Genomic DNA, 21,946 nt, shown 5'->3' on the forward strand with positions numbered 1-21,946 from the left:
GGAAACAGGAGAGAGGGCTGTAGTGAGAGAGAGAGAAAGAGAGAGTTGAGGGGCGAGAGAGGAATTTCAGTGAGAATCGAGACGAAAAGCGTGAAAATGCAACAACTGTGCAGCGTTTACGGGCGAGCGAGACAAAGATGCAGTGAACGCCGCGCGGCAGGAATGTGCCTGGTCCCCGTCGATGTTCCTGGATCATGAATCGTTAGCAGTTTTCATTGTTATTTTCGACCGTCAATAATGGAGCTAACAGAGACATGCTAAGTCAGAATAGTGTGTATTATGTTTACGGTAATACAATTAATTAAAAATAATAATTAAACAGAAAACATCTGATAAAATATTAATTAAAATTAGAGGTGCTATGAACAATTATTTCATTATAGTTGACTTGCTTTATTAGTATTTCTATATTAAATTGAGGTTTTTAATTAAAATACATTACATAGATTTCAAGCCCATTAAAGGTGTAATTATGATGAGTGATAAATCCATTAAAATACTTTGGTGTTTATTCTTTTTTTTCTATAATTTGATATGAATGTCACTGATTTTAAATACCGTATTTTCCGGAGTATAACCGGAGCGCAGTCGCCTCAAGTGTACACAGTCGGTTATGAGTTGAACAAGTGTCTGACAATGGTGCAGAAATGCGATCCGACTCGTTGTGTGTCTGGAGTCTGATTGTTGTGATCTTTGTTCTTTGTGTCTTTCTCGTTCGTGTGATATTGAAGTCATAAAACATGAAGCTTTGGTGTTCAACAGAAGTGCTTTAAGAAGAACAACAACTATGATATAATAGAATCTTCTCCCGGCGGGTGGAGTATTTGAGCCCTGGTTTAGTCACTTGTGGGTTTTCCCGTTAAATTTGGCTGGTGCCCCTCAAGATTTGCAAAACAAATTGAGCAAAGACCAAACCTCGTGCAAAAGACCAGACGAGTTTCGGTTTGTGGTTTTTATGTTTTCAACTCTATTTTACTGTCGACCATTTTATGTCCCTGAGTCTTTGCTCTGGAAAACAGCAAACATGAGGAACACGACCTTTTTTTCAAACCATTGTCAGGAGTTGTTTGTGTTTTGCACTGTTTGTGACAGGCCCCGCCCCTTTGCGTTTAGTGCGGATCTTTAGTTACACAGTGAAAAATACTTTAAAAATGTATAATTTAGTGACGGAACACTGACTATCTGCATTCAAATGTCTCTTGTAACACGTTCTGACACGGTCCATGAGTCAAGCTGCTCCCACAGCTTGGAACACTCGTCGCACTGGTCTGAAACGTTGCGGGCTGGTCCCTGTGAGGGCGTGTCACTCTCCAGAACGCCGTTTGTGCCTCTTAATGTCGCATTCGTGTCATTTTAAACACGTTTGTTCCGGCGTCTCTCAGTGAAAATGTCTTTAACTGTTTTAAAGACATTTTAAAAGTGAACAGTTACAGACAGGTCGCCCTCGCAAAAGAAATGGAATTAAACCAAAAAGACTAAATAAAGTTTGAAGAAATAATAGCGTTAGGTTAAAAACAGCAACATAAGATTAAAACATCAAAACTTAATGGTTGTTTTGCCGTTTTTTATGCATTTATTTCTCACTAATGCAAAACGATCAAATACTGTCGTGTATTCTCTTGATTTCTGGAACGTCGCAGCGTCAAACGAAAGACAGAATAAAGTAAAATGTGACAAAAACAGCCAGATTAGATACAGTTCTTTACATTTAGCTCTATTTTTGGGCCGTACATCTCCCAAAAAATGCTTAACTTTGCTTCTAAAACAATCATATTGCGATTCAACCTGACAATCTTGACGTCTCGGCCTCCAACCGTCTGGATTTTCACTGGCCTTCACCTCTTCACATAGAGCATCTCCTCTTCCTCTCTCATTCCCGCTCTCTCCCTCCGTCTCACTCCTTCTTTCTCCCTCTCTCTCCGTCTGACTGAGGCTTTTTGTCTGCCTCTATAATGTGTCTAATATGAATAATGTGGCGTTTCCCGCTACACAAACTGCTCCTCTGTTTCGCTAATGTCACGCTCGAGTTAAGTATTGTATCAGCTCCCGATGGAGAGAGGGAGGGAGGGAGGAGGGAGGGAGGGAGGGAGGAGGGAGGGAGGAGGGAGGGAGGGAGGAGGGAGGGAGGAGGGAGGAGGGAGGGAGGAGGGAGGGAGGGAGGGAGGGAGGAGGGAGGGAGGAGGGAGGGAGCGAGGAGGGAGGAGGGAGGGAGGAGGGAGGGAGCGAGGGAGGGAGGAGGGAGGGAGGAGGGAGGGAGGGAGGAGGGAGGAGAGCGAGAGAGCGAAAGGGAGTCATCCGGATGAGGAAGCCAGCGCGAGGGTCTGACAGGTCTTTCTTCACTTGAAACAATGAAACAAAGTGGAGTCATTCAAAGGCGCAGGTGGCGAAAGGTTAATGGGTCGAATCGTTTACACGTGATAATAGAAGTGACGATAATTAGCCGCGGAATGCAACGTTTGGAAAGGATAAAATGGTAAAAACAAGTCAAATCAGGCCTAAACCTGAACTTTGAACTAAAATGACCTGTTTAGGCCTGTTTTAGTCCCAGTTTGGACCCGTTTTCGGCCCAGTTTAGACCTGTTTTAGTCCCAGTTTGGACCTGTTTTAGTCCCAGTTTAGACCCGTTTTAGTCCTAGTTTAGACCTGTTTTAGTCCCAGTTTGGACCTGTTTTAGGCCCAGTTTAGACCTGTTTTAGTCCCAGTTTGTTGTTGGGCACTACACCACGTTTTACCCTCTATTTATTTAATACATTGGGTTTGGCTGGTTTTAAGTTTTGTTGTTGTTTCTTTTCTTCCTCGACTCCGTGTTAGATTCAATACGTGCGGGGAAAGCAAGCGCCGTGATTTTGTGTTTTGGGACATGGTATTGCACAAAAACACCGGACGGGAAGTAATAAGGCAGACGCAGATTGTTTTTGACACCACCGTCCCGCTCAAATAAAGTCATTAAAATCATGTGCTTGGGCCTCAAAACCCTCACCATGGAAACAGTGGATGGATACCTCTGGAACCGCTGGGAACAAGACTCAACTTAAAAATAGACTGATTTTTTTTTTTTTTTTAAATGGACAAAATTGGACAATTATTCAGATCTTAAAATGCTCTAATTCCTTTTTTTTTTTTTTTTTAACTTTTTTCACTTATGCCACTTCCCTTATGTTCTACTTTTATACCTTTAGTTCCCTTATGTTCTACTTTTATACCTTTAGTTCCCTTATGTTCTACTTTTATACCTTTAGTTCCCTTATGTTCTACTTTTATACCTTTAGTTCCCTTATGTTCTACTTTTATACCTTTAGTTCCCTTATGTTCTACTTTTATACCTTTAGTTCCCTTATGTTCTACTTTTATACCTTTAGTTCCCTTATGTTCTCCCTGGTCCTGCTCGTTCTTTGTGGCGTTTTGTGTTTCTTTCTGTTGTTGATGTTATACTTTTGCTGTACTACGTTCTAATAAAAAATAAAATGGGTGAAAAAAAAAACACTAGGGGGAGCCCGTCTGGTCCGCTCGTGACCACTAGGGGGAGCCCGTCTGGTCCGCTCGTGACCACTAGGGGGAGCCCGTCTGGTCCTCTCGTGACCACTAGGGGGAGCCCGTCTGGTCCGCTCGTGACCACTAGGGGGAGCCCGTCTCGTCCTCTCGTGACCACAAGGGGGAGCCCGTCTGGTCCTCTCGTGACCACTAGGGGGAGCCCGTCTCGTCCTCTCGTGACCACTAGGGGGAGCCCGTCTCGTCCTCTCGTGACCACTAGGGGGAGCCTGTCTCGTCCTCTCGTGACCACAAGGGGGAGCCCGTCTGGTCCTCTCGTGACCACTAGGGGGAGCCCGTCTCGTCCTCTCGTGACCACTAGGGGGAGCCCGTCTGCTCCTCTCGTGACCACTAGGGGGAGCCCGTCTCGTCCTCTCGTGACCACTAGGGGGAGCCCGTCTCGTCCTCTCGTGACCACTAGGGGGAGCCCGTCTGGTCCTCTCGTGACCACTAGGGGGAGCCCGTCTCGTCCTCTCGTGACCACTAGGGGGAGCCCGTCTCGTCCTCTCGTGACCACTAGGGGGAGCCCGTCTGGTCCGCTCGGGACAACTAGGGGGAGCCCGTCTTGTCCTCTCGTGACCACTAGGGGGAGCCGGTCTCGTCCGCTCGTGACCACTAGGGGGAGCCCGTCTCGTCCGCTCGCCGGTTTCAGCATCTGCCGTGTCTGTTTCAGATCCTGTTCTCGCGCTCCTCGGCTCCTCACGTTAACATCGCTCTGGATTCCGGGCCGGTCACGTCCAGCCTCCTCCTCCTGGACCAGGGCCGGCTCCTCGTCGCCACCGGCAACAAGGTACAACTAAGTGACCACAAGGGCAGAAACAGCAGTGTGACGGGCTGAATCCACAGTTGCAACATTTGTACATGACGTTATTCAGTGCATGTGTTTGTTTTGGTGCAGATCACGTCGGTGCCTCTGATTGGCCCGGGCTGCGATCAGCTGACCACTTGCACTTCCTGTTTGCTGTCGTCGAGGGTGACGGAGTGCGGCTGGTGCGACGGCCGCTGCACGAGGTCCAGCCAGTGTACGTCTGCGGAGTGGAGCCAGGAATACTGCGCTCCCCTGATCACCAAGGTGCAAATACAAGTACTACTACTGCCTCTGCAAATACTACTACTGCCACTGCAAGTACTACTACTGCCACTGCAAATACTCCTACTGCCACTGCAAGTACTACTACTGCCACTGCAAATACTACTACTGCCACTGTAAGTACTACTACTGCCACTGCAAGTACTACTACTGCCACTGCAAGTACTACTACTGCCACTGCAAGTACTACTACTGCCTCTGCAAATACTACTACTGCCACTGCAAGTACTACTACTGCCACTGCAAATACTACTACTGCCACTGCAAGTACTACTACTGCCTCTGCAAATACTACTACTGCCACTGCAAGTACTACTACTGCCACTGCAAATACTACTACTGCCACTGCAAGTACTACTACTGCCTCTGCAAATACTACTACTGCCACTGCAAGTACTACTACTGCCACTGCAAATACTACTACTGCCACTGCAAGTACTACTACTGCCACTGCAAATACTACTACTGCCACTGTAAGTACTACTACTGCCACTGCAAGTACTAATACTGCCACTGCAAGTACTACTACTGCCACTGCAAGTACTACTACTGCCACTGCAAATACTACTACTGCCACTGCAAGTACTATTACTGTCACTGCAAGTACTACTACTGCCTCTGCAAGTACTACTACTGTCACTGCAAGTACTACTACTGTCACTGCAAGTACTACTACTGCCACTGCAAGTACTACTACTGTCACTGCAAGTACTACTACTGCCACTGCAAATACTACTACTGCCACTGTAAGTACTACTACTGCCACTGCAAGTACTAATACTGCCACTGCAAGTACTACTACTGCCACTGCAAGTACTACTACTGCCACTGCAAATACTACTACTGCCACTGCAAGTACTATTACTGTCACTGCAAGTACTACTACTGCCTCTGCAAGTACTACTACTGTCACTGCAAGTACTACTACTGTCACTGCAAGTACTACTACTGTCACTGCAAATACTACTACCGCCACTGCAAATACTACTACTGCCACTGCAAATACTACTACTGCCACTGCAAGTACTACTACTGCCACTGCAAGTACTACTACTGCCACTGCAAGTACTACTACTGCCACTGCAAATACTACTAATGCCACTGCAAGTACTACTACTGCCACTGCAAGTACTACTACTGCCACTGCAAGTACTACTACTGTCACTGCAAGTACTACTACTGTCACTGCAAGTACTACTACTGCCACTGCAAGTACTACTACTGCCACTGCAAGTGCTATGATTGAAGTACTGATGATATACAAAAGTACAACAGGACTGTCCCATTTCCAGTTTGGCACAAATGCTGAAGTTGCCATGGAAACCAGAATTAGGACAAAGCTTTCGTTCAATTGGATGAAGTATAAACTGTTTCTGATAAATACTTCCTCAATATCCATAAAAAAAAACTACCCTTGAGCAGAGTAAGACCTAAAACAACTCAGTTTGACGCTAACTTTTGATGCTAACGTTTGATGCTAACGAGCTAAACCATCACTTGTGTTTCTCTTTCTAACTTCACATAACATATTTAACGTATTTCATATGTTAAATATCAAACATATGCCACACAATACCAATTTATTTATCTTAATTATCTTTTTTCATAGAACACAACACAAAGAAATCCAGTCAAATCAAGTCACTTTTTATCCAGCATTTAAGCCCCATTTGGTCCAAACTTCAAGGCACTTTGAGTCATAAATATAAGTTAGTTAGTGGTAGAAAGCAGTGCGAGATGTTCAAAGAGAGAAAAGGACGAGAATCGTGAACATTCAGCTGAACAAAAAAACTAAACACGGCAGAATAAAGAGAGAGAGAGAACGAAGGTGTTTTTAGAGACTCCAGTGGCGACCCGATCTCCTCACGTTTAGACTCGTCTTCGTGGGAAACCTTAGCCACATTTTCACTTGTCGCTTCTAGTAAATCGGTGTGGAAATCTGCCCCGCGTTCGCCGACCGTGACGTCCCGTTCCAACACGCCCGATAAAGATGACGTGATGATTATTTACCACAGATATTACGCCCGTTTTATGCACTTTAACATCAACTACAGGGTGAAAAGAACGAAAAAGAGAAGAGTGGGCGGTAAAGAGGAGCACTCGACTGTGACCGGAGCGTCGCCGCAGAGTCCCGAGTGCCCTCTCGACCCGCTCCGGTGCCGCGGTCTCGTTGGCGTCTTCGGGGACTTGAACCGTCGACCTCTCTGACCCTCTCTGCTCTCGTCCCTCAGTTCTGGCCCAGCAGCGCTCCGGTGCGCGGCGCCACGGCCCTCACCGTCTGCGGGCGGAACTTCGGCTTCGACAAGACGGGCAACTTCCGGCCGTCCATGGTCAGCGTGGAAGTGGGCGGGGCCTCGTGCAAGCTGGACCGGCACGGCGGCGTCAACAGGTCGGGCGCTTTGAAATGACGTTGGGGCGGGATGAATGTATGAGGGCGTAGTCGCGGCAACGCGTCGGTGCGAAATCAATGAAATCGGGGGTAACGTGCGGGTATTTGAGTACGTTTTTATGCCCTCGGCCCAGTTTATAATAATTGAGAGACTTTTGTCAGTAGATATGAGTGCATTTTTAACCTTCTGATCATTCTAAAGCCAGATTTTCTCTATTTTAGCCAAAAAAACAACACTATTTCCCCGTTTTTACTGTTGGACTGTCTCAAATTTAGACACTAGGCCATGTCTCGTGTAAAACTGGGACGAATACGTGGTTTTGGATGGATCTGCTTGAGACGTGGGACAGAGGGCGCAAAACTGGGACCATTACGGGACAGGGGGACGTCTGGTCACCCAGTAAATTCACTTGACTTAATGAAATCGGGGGTAGCGTGCTGGTATTTAAGTACGTTTTTATGCCCTCGGCCCATTCACACTCAGTTTATAATAATTGAGAGACTTTTGTCAGTAGATATGAGTGCATTTTTAACCTTCTGATCATTCTAAAGCCAGATTGTCTCTATTTTGGCCAAAAAAACAACACAATTTCCCCGTTTTTACTGTTGGACTGTCTCAAAATGGTTTCAAATTTAGACACTAGGCCATGTCTCGTGTAAAACTGGGACGAATCCGTGGTTTTGGATGGATCTGCTTGAGACGTGGGACACAGGGCACAAAACTGGGACCGTTACGGGACAGGGGGACGTCTGGTCACCCAGGAAGTTCACTCGACGTCTCGTTTAAAAGTTGCTGTATCTTTATTTTTACCATGAACAGAACTCGTGTTAAACTCTTCGCAGCTCCACACGTGTCGCTCTATTTCCTAATACAGTCCGAGCGACCAAAGTAATCACCACGATGAGTTTTTATAAGCGTTTTTCGCAAGTCTTTCAGCCTAGAATGAGTTGTGCCGTCACGCTAAAGCTAACTAATATCGTTGTTTGTTTGTGTGTTTTCCGCAGCGGCGTTCTTACTGTATTCCTCTCCGTTGCGCTCGTCAAACACTCGTCCTTTTGTGAGCGGCTAAATGCTGTTGACCTGCACTTCCTCGTTCTGTTCGATCACATGACTCCGCTAACTCCAAAATGAGTGGGAAGAATCCACCGACTCAGCTCCCGCGCCCCCCCGCCCCGCCCTCTCGCCCGCCATCCCGAAACACAACGGGGCATTCTCCCGCTCAGTTATCCAATCGCGGCGGCAAACGAGCTGAATTGGTCGTTAATGTGCGGGAGTAATGCAATTGTTCTGGTGTTTTTTAGGTGGACAGAGCTGCAGTGTACGCCGGTTTTCAGCGGGAATTTCACCGTGAAAAACGGAGACGTGAAAGTGACGAGTGGCGCCAGGGTGGCCACGATGGACGGGTTTACGTTCGGGGTGAGATATAGCTAGGAGTTTTAGAGATCAGACGCAGGTGCTTGGGTGAGACTAAAGCAGGACTGAACCAAGAACCTGAGTCTGAGTCCGAGGCTGCGATTCTCACTCGTCGTTATTTGGGCCTAAATTGAGCTCATTTTAGACCTGATGTGGACTTGGTTTAGTCCTGTTCTAGTCCTCGTTCAGTCCTGTTCTAGTCCTTGTTTAGTCCTGTTCTAGACCTCGTTTTGGCCTTGTTTAGTCCATATTTAGTCCTGTTCTTGTCCTTGTTTAGTCCTGTTCTAGTCCTCGTTTAGTCCTGTTCTAGTCCTTGTTTAGTTCTGTTTTAGTCCTTGTTTAGTCCTGTTCTAGTCCTTGTTTAGTCCTGTTCTAGTCCTTGTTTAGTCCTGTTCTAGTCCTTGCTTAGTTCTGTTTTAGTCCTCGTTTAGTCCTGTTCTAGTCCTTGTTTAGTCCTGTTCTAGTCCATGTTTAGTCCTGTTCTAGTCCTTATTTAGTCCTGTTCTTGTCCTCGTTTAGTCCTGTTCTAGTCTTTGTTTAGTCCTGTTCTAGTCTTTGTTTAGTCCTGTTCTAGTCCGTGTTTAGTCCTGTTCTAGTCCTTGTTTAGTCCTGTTCTAGTCCTTGTTTAGTTCTGTTTTAGTCCTCGTTTAGTCCTGTTCTTGTCCTTGTTTAGTCCTGTTCTAGTCTTTGTTTAGTCCTGTTCTAGTCCTTGTTTAGTCCTGTTCTAGACCTTCTTTAGTCCTGTTCTAGTCCTCGTTTAGTCCTGTTCTAGTCTTTGTTTAGTCCTGTTCTAGTCCATGTTTAGTCCTGTTCTAGACCTTGTTTAGTCCTGTTCTAGTCCTTGTTTAGTCCTGTTCTAGTCTTTGTTTAGTCCTGTTCTAGTCCTTGTTTAGTCCTGTTCTAGTCCATGTTTAGTCCTGTTCTAGTCCTTGTTTAGTCCTGTTCTAGTCCATGTTTAGTCCTGTTCTAGACCTTGTTTAGTCCTGTTCTAGTCCTTGTTTAGTCCTGTTCTAGTCTTTGTTTAGTCCTGTTCTAGTCCTTGTTTAGTCCTGTTCTAGTCCTTATTTAGTCCTGTTCTAGTCCTCGTTTAGTCCTGTTCTAGTCTTTGTTTAGTCCTGTTCTAGTCCATGTTTAGTCCTGTTCTAGTCCTTGTTTAGTCCTGTTCTAGTCCTTGTTTAGTCCTGTTCTAGTCCATGTTTAGTCCAGTTCTCGTCCTTGTTTAGTCCTGTTCTAGACCTTGTTTAGTCCTGTTCTAGTCCTTGTTTAGTCCTGTTCTAGTCTTTGTTTAGTCCTGTTCTAGTCCTTGTTTAGTCCTGTTCTAGTCCATGTTTAGTCCTGTTCTAGTCCTTATTTAGTCCTGTTCTAGTCCTCGTTTAGTCCTGTTCTAGTCTTTGTTTAGTCCTGTTCTAGTCCATGTTTAGTCCTGTTCTAGTCCTCGTTTAGTCCTGTTCTAGTCCATGTTTAGTCCTGTTCTAGTCCTGGCTTAGTCCTGTTCTAGTCCTGGTTTAGTCCTTGTTTAGTCCTGTTCTAGTCCTTGTTTAGTCCTGATCTAGTCTCTTTGTTCCGTTTTGGTTTCCTCCAGGTGCCCGTCATCACTGACCTCTTCCCCACGTTCGGGCCTAAATCCGGGAGCACGATGCTGACGATCCGCGGAGCGTTCTTGGACTCGGGAAACAAGAGGGAAGTGACTGTGGGCAAAGGCGTGTGCAAGATACAGAGGTGAGAGCGCCTTAACGAGGAACAGAGTTAACGAGGAACAGACACCTTAACGAGGAACAGAGTTAACGAGGAACAGAGTTAACGAGGAACAGACAAGTTAACGAGTAACAGACGAGTTAAGGAGCAACAGACGAGTTAACGAGGAACAGACGAGTTAACGAGGCACTAATCGCAGCTACAAACGTACAAAACAAATATAAATAATGCTTTTACTGTGACTAGCTGCTCATTTGCATATGTAAGTTGTTCATTCAATGTTTGTTAGACCAAACTAACTGACATTTTCCACTGATTATTATTATTATTTTCATTGATTCCTGCAGGTTTGAGTTCATCCTGTTTTGTCCCGGAACTGAAGCTCGAGTGCTCGAAAAAGTCCTGTTTTCACTTACCCCCTAGCCCCGCCCACATCCCTGAACTTAGTCGTGATTATTTGACGCACGTTTTGTTCTAAAATGTCGTGTAGCCACTTTTCAAAATGGATCTACTTATGTCACAGTTCGATTCTGAGTAACTGGAAAAAGAGCATGATTTTTAACATAAAATAGATCAATATTAGTACATTTTATACGTTTAGTAGCTTTGGCTGTGCACTTCTTACATTACTGTCATGCATCACCAGAAAACTAACTTTTCTTTCCTTTCAGTTTTTGTTCTAGTCCTTGTTTAGTCCTGTTCTAGTTTAGTCCTGTTCTAGTCCTTGTTTAGTCCTGTTCTAGTTTAGTCCTGTTCTAGTCCTTGTTTAGTCCTGTTCTAGTCCTTGTTTAGTCCTGTTCTAGTCCTTGTTTTGTCCTGTTCTAGTCCTTGTTTAGTCCTGTTCTAGTCCTTGTTTAGTCCAGTTCTAGTCCTTGTTTAGTCCTGTTCTAGTCCATGTTTTTATCCTGTTCTAGTCCTTGTTTAGTCCTGTTCTAGTCCATGTTTAGTCCTGTTCTAGTCCTTGTTTAGTCTTGTTCTAGTCCTTGTTTAGTCCTGTTCTAGTCCATGTTTTTATCCTGTTCTAGTCCTTGTTTAGTCCTGTTCTAGTTTAGTCCTGTTCTAGTCCTTGTTTAGTCCTGTTCTAGTTTAGTCCTGTTCTAGTCCTTGTTTAGTCCTGTTCTAGTCCTTGTTTAGTCCTGTTCTAGTCCTTGTTTTGTCCTGTTCTAGTCCTTGTTTAGTCCTGTTCTAGTCCTTGTTTAGTCCAGTTCTAGTCCTTGTTTAGTCCTGTTCTAGTCCATGTTTTTATCCTGTTCTAGTCCTTGTTTAGTCCTGTTCTAGTCCATGTTTAGTCCTGTTCTAGTCCTTGTTTAGTCTTGTTCTAGTCCTTGTTTAGTCCTGTTCTAGTCCATGTTTTTATCCTGTTCTAGTCCTTGTTTAGTCCTGTTCTAGTCCATGTTTTTATCCTGTTCTAGTCCTTGTTTAGTCCTGTTCTAGTCCTTGTTTAATCCTGTTCTAGTCCTTGTTTAGTCCTGTTCTAGTCCATGTTTAGTCCTGTTCTAGTCCTCGTTTTGTCCTTGTTTAGTCCTGTTCTAGTCCTTGTTTAGTCCATGTTTAGTCCTGTTCTAGTCCTTGTTTAGTCCTTGTTTAGTCCTATTCTAGTCCTTGTTTAGTCCTGTTCTAGTCCATGTTTAGTCCTGTTCTAGTCCTCGTTTTGTCCTTGTTTAGTCCTGTTCTAGTCCTTGTTTAGTCCATGTTTAGTCCTGTTCTAGTCCTTGTTTAGTCCTGTTCTAGTCCATGTTTAGTCCTGTTCTAGTCCTCGTTTTGTCCTTGTTTAGTCCTGTTCTAGTCCAGGTTTAGTCCTGTTCTTGTCCTTGTTTAGTCCTGTTCTAGTCCATGTTTAGTCCTGTTCTAGTCCATGTTTAGTCCTGTTCTAGTCCTCGTTTGGTCCTTGTTTAGTCCTGTTCTAGTCCTTGTTTAGTCCTGTTCTAGTCCTTGTTTAGTCCTGTTCTAGACCATGTTTAGTCCTGTTCTTGTCCTTGTTTAGTCCTGTTCTAGACCATGTTTAGTCCTGTTCTAGTCCATGTTTAGTCCTGTTCTAGTCCATGTTTAGTCCTCGTTTTGTCCTTGTTTAGTCCTGTTCTAGTCCTTGTTTAGTCCTGTTCTAGTCCTTGTTTAGTCCTGTTCTAGACCATGTTTAGTCCTGTTCTTGTCCTTGTTTAGTCCTGTTCTAGACCATGTTTAGTCCTGTTCTAGTCCATGTTTAGTCCTGTTCTAGTCCATGTTTAGTCCTCGTTTTGTCCTTGTTTAGTCCTGTTCTAGTCCTTGTTTAGTCCTGTTCTAGACCATGTTTAGTCCTGTTCTAGTCCATGTTTAGTCCTGTTCTAGTCCTCGTTTTGTCCATGTTTAGTCCTGTTCTAGTCCTTGTTTAGTCCTTTTCTAGTCCTTGTTTAGTCCTTTTCTAGTCCTCGTTTTGTCCTTTTCTAGTCCTTGTTTAGTCCTGTTCTTTTTGTTTTTGTATAACACTGTAGTTTGGACAAAAGAAACACTTTTATTGCTCATTAAAATGTGGAAAATCACTATTAAAACACAGAATGAGTAAAAAAAGTTGGAAAATGACGAGGGTTTTTCAGATTCTCGGGTCATTGCTATAGAACTACAAACATGGCTTCCTCTTCTTCTCCCTCCCGCAGCCTGTCGTCGTCCATGGTAACCTGTAAGACGCCCGCTCAGCCCCGCCCCTCACAGGAAGTGGTCCGGTTCAGCCTGGACCACGTGGAGGTCAGAGCCCCCAAACCCTTCTCCTACAACCAAGACCCCATCATCAACAGCATCCAGCCGTCCAGGTCCTTCGTCAGGTCAGGAACGCACCCTCCCTCTCCCCAGACGCCTCCCAAAGACTGGATCCAGACACAAAACCTGGTCCCACAAAACCAGGGTTTAATCAGGAACCAAACAAAAGATACATCCTTTATTTTAATTTACATCTTTGTAATCCTGTTTTAATGCTAGTTTAGTCTTATTTAATATTGGTTTGGTCCTTGTTTGGTTCTGGTTTAGTGCAGTTTTAGTGCCAGTTTAGTCTTAGTTAAGTCTTCAATTCACATTAAAGGTTTATCCGTGGTTCTGTCTGTGTGGTTTAGTCCTGGTTTAGTCCTGGTTTAGTCCTGGTTTAGTCCTGGTTTAGTCCTGGTTTAGTCCTGGTTTAGTCCTGGTTTGGTCCTGGTTCGGTCCTGGTTCTGTCCTGGTTTTGTCCTGGTTCTGTCCTGGTTTTGTCCTGGTTTAGTCCTGGTTCTGTCCTGGTTTAGTCCTGGTTCGGTCCTGGTTTTGTCCTGGTTTTGTCCTGGTTCTGTCCTGGTTTAGTCCTGGTTTGGTCCTGGTTTAGTCCTGGTTTAGTCCTGGTTCAGTCCTGGTTTTGTCCTGGTTTAGTCCTGGTTTAGTCCTGGTTCGGTCCTGGTTTTGTCCTGGTTTTGTCCTGGTTTTGTCCTGGTTTAGTCCTGGTTTAGTCCTGGTTCGGTCCTGGTTCGGTCCTGGTTTTGTCCTGGTTCTGTCCTGGTTCTGTCCTGGTTTAGTCCTGGTTCGGTCCTGGTTTTGTCCTGGTTTAGTCCTGGTTTGGTCCTGGTTCTGTCCTGGTTTAGTCCTGGTTCGGTCCTGGTTTTGTCCTGGTTTTGTCCTGGTTTAGTCCTGGTTTAGTCCTGGTTCTGTCCTGGTTCTGTCTTGGTTCTGTTTTAGAATGTCCTGGTTTTGTCTCTAGTGCAGCTTCTGCTCACATTTTTTTTCTTTTCGCGACCCAAATCCATATGTTTTCTGAATCATTTCCATTTCCATTGCGTCTTCTGGGTTTTGGTTGCGTCATGTTGCACTTGGAGAGGTCGGGAGACGGTCGAACCAGGACTGAGCCAGGATTTTAGCTCAAAAACAGGTCTCGGTGGACAAATACAGGACAAATAAACGGAGCAGGACCATTTTATCACATTTGGAGACGCATCGGACTTGAAAAAAACCTTGATTTCGACCAAAACTGCAGGAGTAAAACACTGTAGTTGATTTAAATTGTGATGGTTGCAATTAGCATTAGCATTAGCATTAGCATTAGATCTCAAAGTCTAACCCTTCTGACCCCGGGCGTGTTTAAGGTCAGACGCTGCAGCAAAACTCCTTTTATCTTGATTTTTGGTCAGTTTTGTTTATATTTAATTCTGAGACTGATGTTACAAACGCTGTGTTGTAAACGTGTGGCGTGTTGTAAACGTGTGGCGTGTTGTAAACGTGTGGCGTGTTGTAAACGCGTGGCGTGTCGTAAACGTGAGGTGTGTCGTAAACGTGTGGCGTGTCGTAAACATGTGCCGTGTCGTAAACATGTGCCGTGTCGTAAATCTGTGCCGTTTTGTAAACGCGCACCGTGTCGTAAACGCGTGTGGCATGTCGTAAACGTGTGTCGTGTCGTAAACCCGTGCCGTGTCGTAAACGCGTGCCATGTCGTAAACGCGTGCCGTGTTGTAAACGTGTGGCGTGTTGTAAATGTGTGGCGTGACGTAAACGTGTGGCGTGTCGTAAACGTGTGGCGTGTCGTAAACATGCGTCGTGTCGTAAACGTGTGTCGTGTCGTAAACGTGTGGCGTGTTGTAAACGTGTGCCGTGTCGTAAACGCGTGTGGCATGTCGTAAACGTGTGTCGTGTCGTAAACCCGTGCCGTAAACGCGTGCCGTGTCGTAAACGCGTGCCGTGTCGTAAATGTGTGCCGTGTTGTAAACGTGTGGCGTGTTGTAAACGTGTGGCGTGTTGTAAACGTGTGGCGTGTCGTAAACGTGTGGCGTGTCGTAGACGTGTGGCGTGTCGTAAACGTGTGGCGTGTCGTAAACGTGTGGCGTGTCGTAAATGTGTGGCGTGTCGTAAATGTGTGGCGTGTCGTAAACGTGTGGCGTGTCGTAAACATGTCGTGTCGTAAACGTGTGGTGTGTCGTAAACGTGTGGCATGTCGTAAACCCGTGCCGTGTCGTAAACGCGTGCCGTGTCGTAAATGCGTGCCGTGTCGTAAACGTGTGGCGTGTTGTAAACGTGTGCCGTGTTGTAAACGTGTGGCATGTCGTAAACGTGTGCCGTGTTGTAAACGTGTGGCATGTCGTAAACGTGTGCCGTGTTGTAAACATGTGGCGTGTTGTAAACGTGTGCCGTGTTGTAAACGTGTGTCGTAAACGTGTGGCGTGTTGTAAACGTCTGTTGTAAACGTGTGGCTTGTCGTAAACGTGTGGCGTGTTGTAAATGTGTGTCGTAAACGTGTGGCGTGTTGTAAACGCGTGCCGTGTCGTAAACGTGTGGCGTGTCGTAAATGTGTGCCGTGTTGTAAACGTGTGGCGTGTCGTAAATGTGTGCCGTGTTGTAAACGTGTGGCGTGTTGTAAACGTGTGGCGTGTCGGAAACGTGTGGCGTGTCGTAGACGTGTGGCGTGTCGTAAACGTGTGGCGTGTCGTAAACGTGTGGCGTGTCGTAAACGTGTGCCGTGTTGTAAACGTGTGGCGTGTCGTAAACGTGTGGCGTGTCGTAAACGCGTGGCGTGTTGTAAACGTGTGCCGTGTCGTAAACGTGTGGCGTGTCGTAAACGTTTGGCGTGTCGTAAACGCGTGCCGTGTTGTAAACGCGTGCCGTGTTGTAAACGCGTGCCGTGTCGTAAACGCATGTGGCATGTCGTAAACCCGTGCCGTGTCGTAAACGCGTGCCGTGTCGTAAACCCGTGCCGTGTCGTAAACGTGTGGCGTGTTGTAAACGTGTGGCGTGTTGTAAACGTGTGCCGTGTTGTAAACGTGTGGCATGTCGTAAACGTGTGCCGTGTCGTAAACGTGTGGCGTGTTGTAAATGTGTGCCGTGTTGTAAACGTGTGTCGTAAACGTGTGGCGTGTTGTAAACGTCTGTTGTAAACGTGTGGCGTGTCGTAAACGTGTGGCGTGTTGTAAATGTGTGTCGTAAACGTGTGGCGTGTTGTAAACGTGTGGCGTGTTGTAAACGTGTGGCGTGTTGTAAACATGTGGCGTGTCGTAAACGTGTGTCGTGTTGTAAACGTGTGGCGTGTCGTAAACGTGTGGCGTGTCGTAAACGTGTGGCGTGTCGTAAACAGGTGTCGTGTCGTAAACGTGTCGTGTCGTAAACGTGTGGCGTGTTGTAAACGTGTGCCGTGTCGTAAACGCGTGTGGTATGTCGTAAACGTGTGTCGTGTCGTAAACCCGTGCCGTAAACGTGTGCCGTGTCGTAAACGCGTGCCGTGTTGTAAACGTGTGGCGTGTTGTAAATGTGTGCCGTGTTGTAAACGTGCGGCGTGTCGTAAATGTGTGCCGTGTTGTAAACGTGTGGCGTGTTGTAATCGTGTGGCGTGTCGTAAACGTGTGGCGTGTTGTAAACGTGTGCCGTGTCGTAAACGCGTGTGGCATGTCGTAAACGTGTCTCGTGTCGTAAACCCGTGCCGTAAACGCGTGCCGTGTCGTAAACGCGTGCCGTGTCGTAAACGTGTCTCGTGTCGTAAACCCGTGTCGTAAACGCGTGCCGTGTCGTAAACGCGTGCCGTGTCGTAAACGTGTGGCGTGTCGTAAATGTGTGCCGTGTTGTAAACGTGTGGCGTGTCGTAAATGTGTGCCGTGTTGTAAACGTGTGGCGTGTTGTAAACGTGTGGCGTGTCGTAAACGTGTGGCGTGTCGTAGACGTGTGGCGTGTCGTAAACGTGTGGCGTGTCGTAAACGTGTGGCGTGTTGTAAAGGTGTGCCGTGTTGTAAACGTGTGGCGTGTCGTAAATGTGTGCCGTGTTGTAAACATGTGGCGTGTTGTAAACGTGTGGCGTGTCGTAAACGTGTGGCGTGTCGTAGACGTGTGGCGTGTCGTAAACGTGTGGCGTGTCGTAAACGTGTGGCGTGTCGTAAATGTGTGGCGTGTCGTAAACGTGTGGCGTGTCGTAAACATGTCGTGTCGTAAACGTGTGGCGTGTCGTAAACGTGTGGCGTGTCGTAAACGTGTGGCGTGTCGTAAACGTGTGGCGTGTCGTAAACGCGTGCCGTGTCGTAAACGCGTGCCGTGTTGTAAACGCGTGCCGTGTTGTAAACGCGCGCCGTGTCGTAAACGCGTGTGGCATGTCGTAAACCCGTGCCGTGTCGTAAACGCGTGCCGTGTCGTAAATGCGTGCCGTGTCGTAAACGTGTGGCGTGTTGTAAACGTGTGCCGTGTTGTAAACTTGTGGCATGTCGTAAACGTGTGCCGTGTCGTAAACGTGTGGCGTGTTGTAAACGTGTGCCGTGTTGTAAACGTGTGTCGTAAACGTGTGGCGTGTTGTAAACGTCTGTTGTAAACGTGTGGCGTGTCGTAAACGTGTTGCGTGTTGTAAAGGTGTGTCGTAAACGTGTGGCGTGTTGTAAACGTGTGGCGTGTTGTAAACGTGTGGCGCGTTGTAAACGTGTGGCGTGTCGTAAACGTGTGGCGTGTCGTAAACGTGTGGCGTGTCGTAAACGTGTGGCGTGTTGTAAATGTGTGTCGTAAACGTGTGGCGTTTTGTAAACGTGTGGCGTGTTGTAAACGTGTGGCGTGTTGTAAACGTGTGGCGTGTCATAAACGTGTGGCGTGTCGTAAACGTGTGGCGTGTTGTAAACGTGTGGCGTGTTGTAAACGTGTGGCGCGTTGTAAACGTGTGGCGTGTCGTAAACGTGTGGCGTGTCGTAAACGTGTGGCGTGTCGTAAACGTGTGGCGTGTCGTAAACGTGTGGCGTGTCGTAAACGTGTGGCGTGTTGTAAATGTGTGTCGTAAACGTGTGGCGTTTTGTAAACGTGTGGCGTGTTGTAAACGTGTGGCGTGTTGTAAACGTGTGGCGTGTCATAAACGTGTGGCGTGTCGTAAACGTGTGGCGTGTCGTAAACGTGTGGCGTGTCGTTAACGTGTGGCGTGTCGTAAACGTGTGGCGTGTCGTAAACGTGTGGCGTTTTGTGTGTTGCAGTGGCGGCTGCACCGTCTCGGCTCACGGTTTCTTCCTCCAGTCCGGACTTCAGCCTGAGATGGTTCTCACCACGAGTCACGACCAGCACGTCTTCCACGTCGTGAGTACAAATGCCACCGCTGCGTGTCTGTGTGTGTTTGACCATGTTTGAGCGTCCGTAGACGTCAGCGCACTATCTGCCACTGCACATGTCTGTACTTAGCGTATGTATCTCAGGAACAGCCCGCTGACCGCAGCAAAAAAATGGATGACACAAACTGAACCGCGGTTGGACAGACACAATAATAATGGACTAAATTATTGGGTTAATCAATAATCGTGATTATTCAGGCCACAATTTAATCATAAGAACCAAAAAATAATAATCGTGACAATGTTAGGAGCAAAATTAACAAAAAATAGACTTAAATACGTAAATAACTAGCTGGTTTTTTTGTCATATTTAATTTTCAGAGAGTTCAGTTTGGTAAAGCTGGTGACAACCCTGTGGGACAGTCACATGTCAGAGCACGAGAATGAAAAAACATTCAAGTTTTCTCTGTTGTTTGGTCTCAATAATCGGAGTTCAAACTAGTAATCGTTAAATCGTGATGTTTTCTCTCACAGAAAACGACAAAAAATGGCATTTGGACTCGTTTATGTTGGACACTCCCGAGATTTATTTATTTATTATTAGATTTTATTGTCATGTGATACTCTTTTCATTTATTTGTATTATTATTTATCTATTTTTTGCTATCTCTATGTGTCATGTTTTGCTCTGTTTTGTAATTAAAAAAAAAGATTCATGACATAAAAGTATAATATTATAACAGTGATAAATACAGACAAAAGAACAATAAAAGAACATTTAAAACAAATGAAATAAAAGGATTTAAAACAAAGGATTACAGAAGATGACTGACCTCTTCCCCACAAGAGAACACACATCTTCTTCTTTACCATCTTCTTCTTTAAAATACAGAAGAAGTGTGTGGAGGATGTAGACCGTAAAAGAAACAGCAGGTATGCACGCCAGAAGAAGTTTATCACGTGTGAGCGGATAACGACCGGCTTGAACGTGCATTTATGACTGAACGACATCATGTTATCTTATGTTTGCGCAGCAGTCGTATACTCCGTCTGTGGTGCTTCATATTATATATGATAAAACTGGATTTCTGTCATAAATATTGATCGCGCACACATTTATGGACTAATAATCAGTCACGAAATCTGAAGTTAAACAACAAAAGGACTGGATTGTTCAACTTTTGTTCAGTGATGTTGATCTCAAGCTAAGGTATGCGGCTAACGCTAGCGACTTAGTGGCGCATCGGTTTCTTTAAGAGCGTTTTTGTTTATGTTCTCGAGTCAACGGTGCTTTGTTTCCAGTTAAAGAACCCGTCGCTGTTGTTTTTCTACGACTCTCGCAGTGGCGCGTTTCAAGGTGCATTGTGGGAAGTTTTGAGCATGCTAGTTTTGAGCGTGCTAGTTTTGAGGGTGCTAGTTTTGAGTGCGCTAGTTTTGAGCGCGTTTGTCTTGAGCGCACTAGTCTTGAGCGCGCTAGTTTTGGAGCGAGTTAGTTTTGAGCGCGCTAATCTTGAGCGCGCTAGTTTTGAGAGCGTTACTCTTGAGCGCGTTTGTCTTGAGCGCGCTAGTCTTGAGCGCGCTAGTCTTGAGCGCGCTAGACTTGAGCGCGTTTGTCTTGAGCGCGCTAGTTTTGAGCGCGCGACAGACCGGCGTGAACCCTAAATAGTGCCTTGTGTGTGGACATCCGCGCATTGCCTACGTTTATTAGTAAGAATGATGGACGAGTAGTAGTAGCAGTAGTAGTAGTAGTAGTAGTAGTAGTAGTAGTAGTAGTAGTAGTAGTAGTAGTAGTAGTAGTAGTAGTAGTAGCAGTAGTAGTAGCAGTAGTAGCAGTAGTAGCAGTAGTAGCAGTAGCAGCAGTAGTAGCAGTAGTAGCAGCAGTAGCAGCAGTAGCAGTAGTAGTAGCAGTAGTAGTAGCAGTAGTAGTAGTAGTAGTAGCAGTAGTAACAGAAACAGATGTATTATCGATAGTACCAGTATTACGTTTCATTCACTCTCACACGAGCAGACTCACTTCCTGACGCTCGGGTTTGGACGCCCTTTTTACAGCCGCATCACAATGACCTCGCACATGTGTTTTTGTCGTTTCCGACCCCGCGACGTCCGCGGTCGGCGCTGACATGGGGAAAGTCGAGACGGGGGGACGAGGGGGGAAACGCGCTACGGCAGCAGAGTCTCAGATCGATGGCGTTATTATCGCTCGAACACATGGACGAAAGCGCGAGGGTTTAGACATGACCTCAGCCCTGGAGACGAGCCCGAGCTGCCGTCTGCACCCGAGCTGAGGTCTGCACCCAAGCTGAGGTCTGCACCCGAGCTGAGGTCTGCACCCGAGCTGAGGTCTGCACCCGAGCTGAGGGCTGCACCCGAGCTGTCGTCTGCACCCGAGCTGAGGTCTGCACCCGAGCTGAGGTCTGCACCCGAGCTGTCGTCTGCACCCGAGCTGAGGACGGGTCGAGAGAAAGGAAGCACAAAGAGATTCATATGGACAAAGAGGATGAGTTTTGTCTCATCGCAGAAGAACTTTTCAATTTCGTAAAATAATGAGTTGCTCTTCCACATGTTTCTGAGCGTGGGGAAGGTCTTAAGGGACGAGGATTGAACTTAAAAGCGTGTCACGACCGACGACGAGCTGTCACGTTCCGGAATCGTGCGTCCGCAGCGTCTCTGTCAAGCGTTCGCTAGCATCCTGGACGTGTCGGCGGAGGGCGGGACTTCATCTCCTCGCAGCGCTTCCGTTCAGTCACAAACGAAACGCGGCGAGCACGTCTTCTGCGACTTGAGCCGGAGCCGGACAGTCGCTCGGACAAACGCCGGGGCGCGGTCAGGACCGATCGTGTGTGAACCGTGTGACTGCGGACGCTCTTCTCGTCTCGTAACGTCACATCCATCGATCTTATAATGAGAAAAGAGCGTGAAGGACAAAAGGGCCGAGGCGCCCAAGGAAGTTATAGAATATTACAATTGTTAACGATTGTACATTTTATCCACTTTTTGGTCCTTCGTTTGGATAGTTTCTTGGTTTGAACAATAATGCAATAGTCCGGATTCAAACCCGGTGTAGCTCTGGTGCTACTCAGCCAAAAGTTTGAGAACCGCTATAAGTAACCGTAGTAGTAGCAGTAGTAGTAGTAGTAGTAGCAGTAGTAGCAGTAGCAGTAGCAGTAATAGTAGTAGTAGTAGTAGTAGTAGTAACAGTAGTAGCATAGTGGTAGTAGCAGTAGCGGTAGTAGTAGTAGTAGTAACTAGCAGTAGCAGTAACTAGTAGTAGCAGTAGTAGCAGTAGTAGTAGTAGTAGTAGTAGTAGTAGTAGTAGCAGCAGCAGCAGCAGCAGTAGTAGTAGTAGTAGTAGTAGTAGTAGTAGTAGTAGCAGTAGTAGTAGTAGCAGTAGTAGTAGTAGCAGTAGTAGTAGCAGTAGTAGCAGTAGTAGTAGTAGTAGTAGTAGTTGTAGTGGTAGTTTCAAACCCGGTGTAGCTCTGGTGCTACTCAGATAGCCAGAACCGCTATAAGTAAAGCTATTAAATGACCTCAAAAAGAGACAGAAAAGACAGAAAAGTGTGGTTTAATCCCCCAAACGAAGTGAAATTCCTGCATTTCTGTGGTTCATTTAGTTCCCGTTTTGTGCCACACTCGTCTCTCACATTTTTAGCACGTTCAGCTGATGCTCCGTGAAATGTGACCGGGACCAAACCAGAAGCGACCTCAGCAGAACTCGCCCCGCGACCCGACTCTGCGCTTTTAGTCGCGTTTTTTTTTCCTTTTCAAATTTGCACATTCGCACTCATTTATCGTTGCGCCGCAGATTTGGACTCGGTTAATGCGATTCCCGGACGAACAGATGTCGGAACGCGCAG

At 46.3% G+C, this 21,946-nt stretch overlaps 1 protein-coding gene across 1 annotated transcript in view; it reads left to right on the plus strand.

The window, feature by feature from the left end:
* met (MET proto-oncogene, receptor tyrosine kinase) overlaps positions 1 to 21,946 on the plus strand; it is a 101,613-nt gene that overhangs the window by 72,758 nt on the left and 6,909 nt on the right. Inside the window, exons 4-10 of the mRNA XM_072435585.1 lie at positions 4,202 to 4,318; positions 4,427 to 4,600; positions 6,850 to 7,007; positions 8,310 to 8,424; positions 10,004 to 10,140; positions 12,747 to 12,911; positions 18,021 to 18,120. Coding sequence (XP_072291686.1) covers positions 4,202 to 4,318; positions 4,427 to 4,600; positions 6,850 to 7,007; positions 8,310 to 8,424; positions 10,004 to 10,140; positions 12,747 to 12,911; positions 18,021 to 18,120 — 966 coding nt within the window. The remainder of the gene's footprint in view (positions 1 to 4,201; positions 4,319 to 4,426; positions 4,601 to 6,849; positions 7,008 to 8,309; positions 8,425 to 10,003; positions 10,141 to 12,746; positions 12,912 to 18,020; positions 18,121 to 21,946) is intronic.

The sequence above is a fragment of the Eucyclogobius newberryi genome, unplaced genomic scaffold (assembly GCF_026437365.1).
Source record: "Eucyclogobius newberryi isolate DKJ021-1_F unplaced genomic scaffold, fEucNew1.0.hap1 SCAF_7, whole genome shotgun sequence".
Taxonomy (NCBI): domain Eukaryota; kingdom Metazoa; phylum Chordata; class Actinopteri; order Gobiiformes; family Gobiidae; genus Eucyclogobius; species Eucyclogobius newberryi.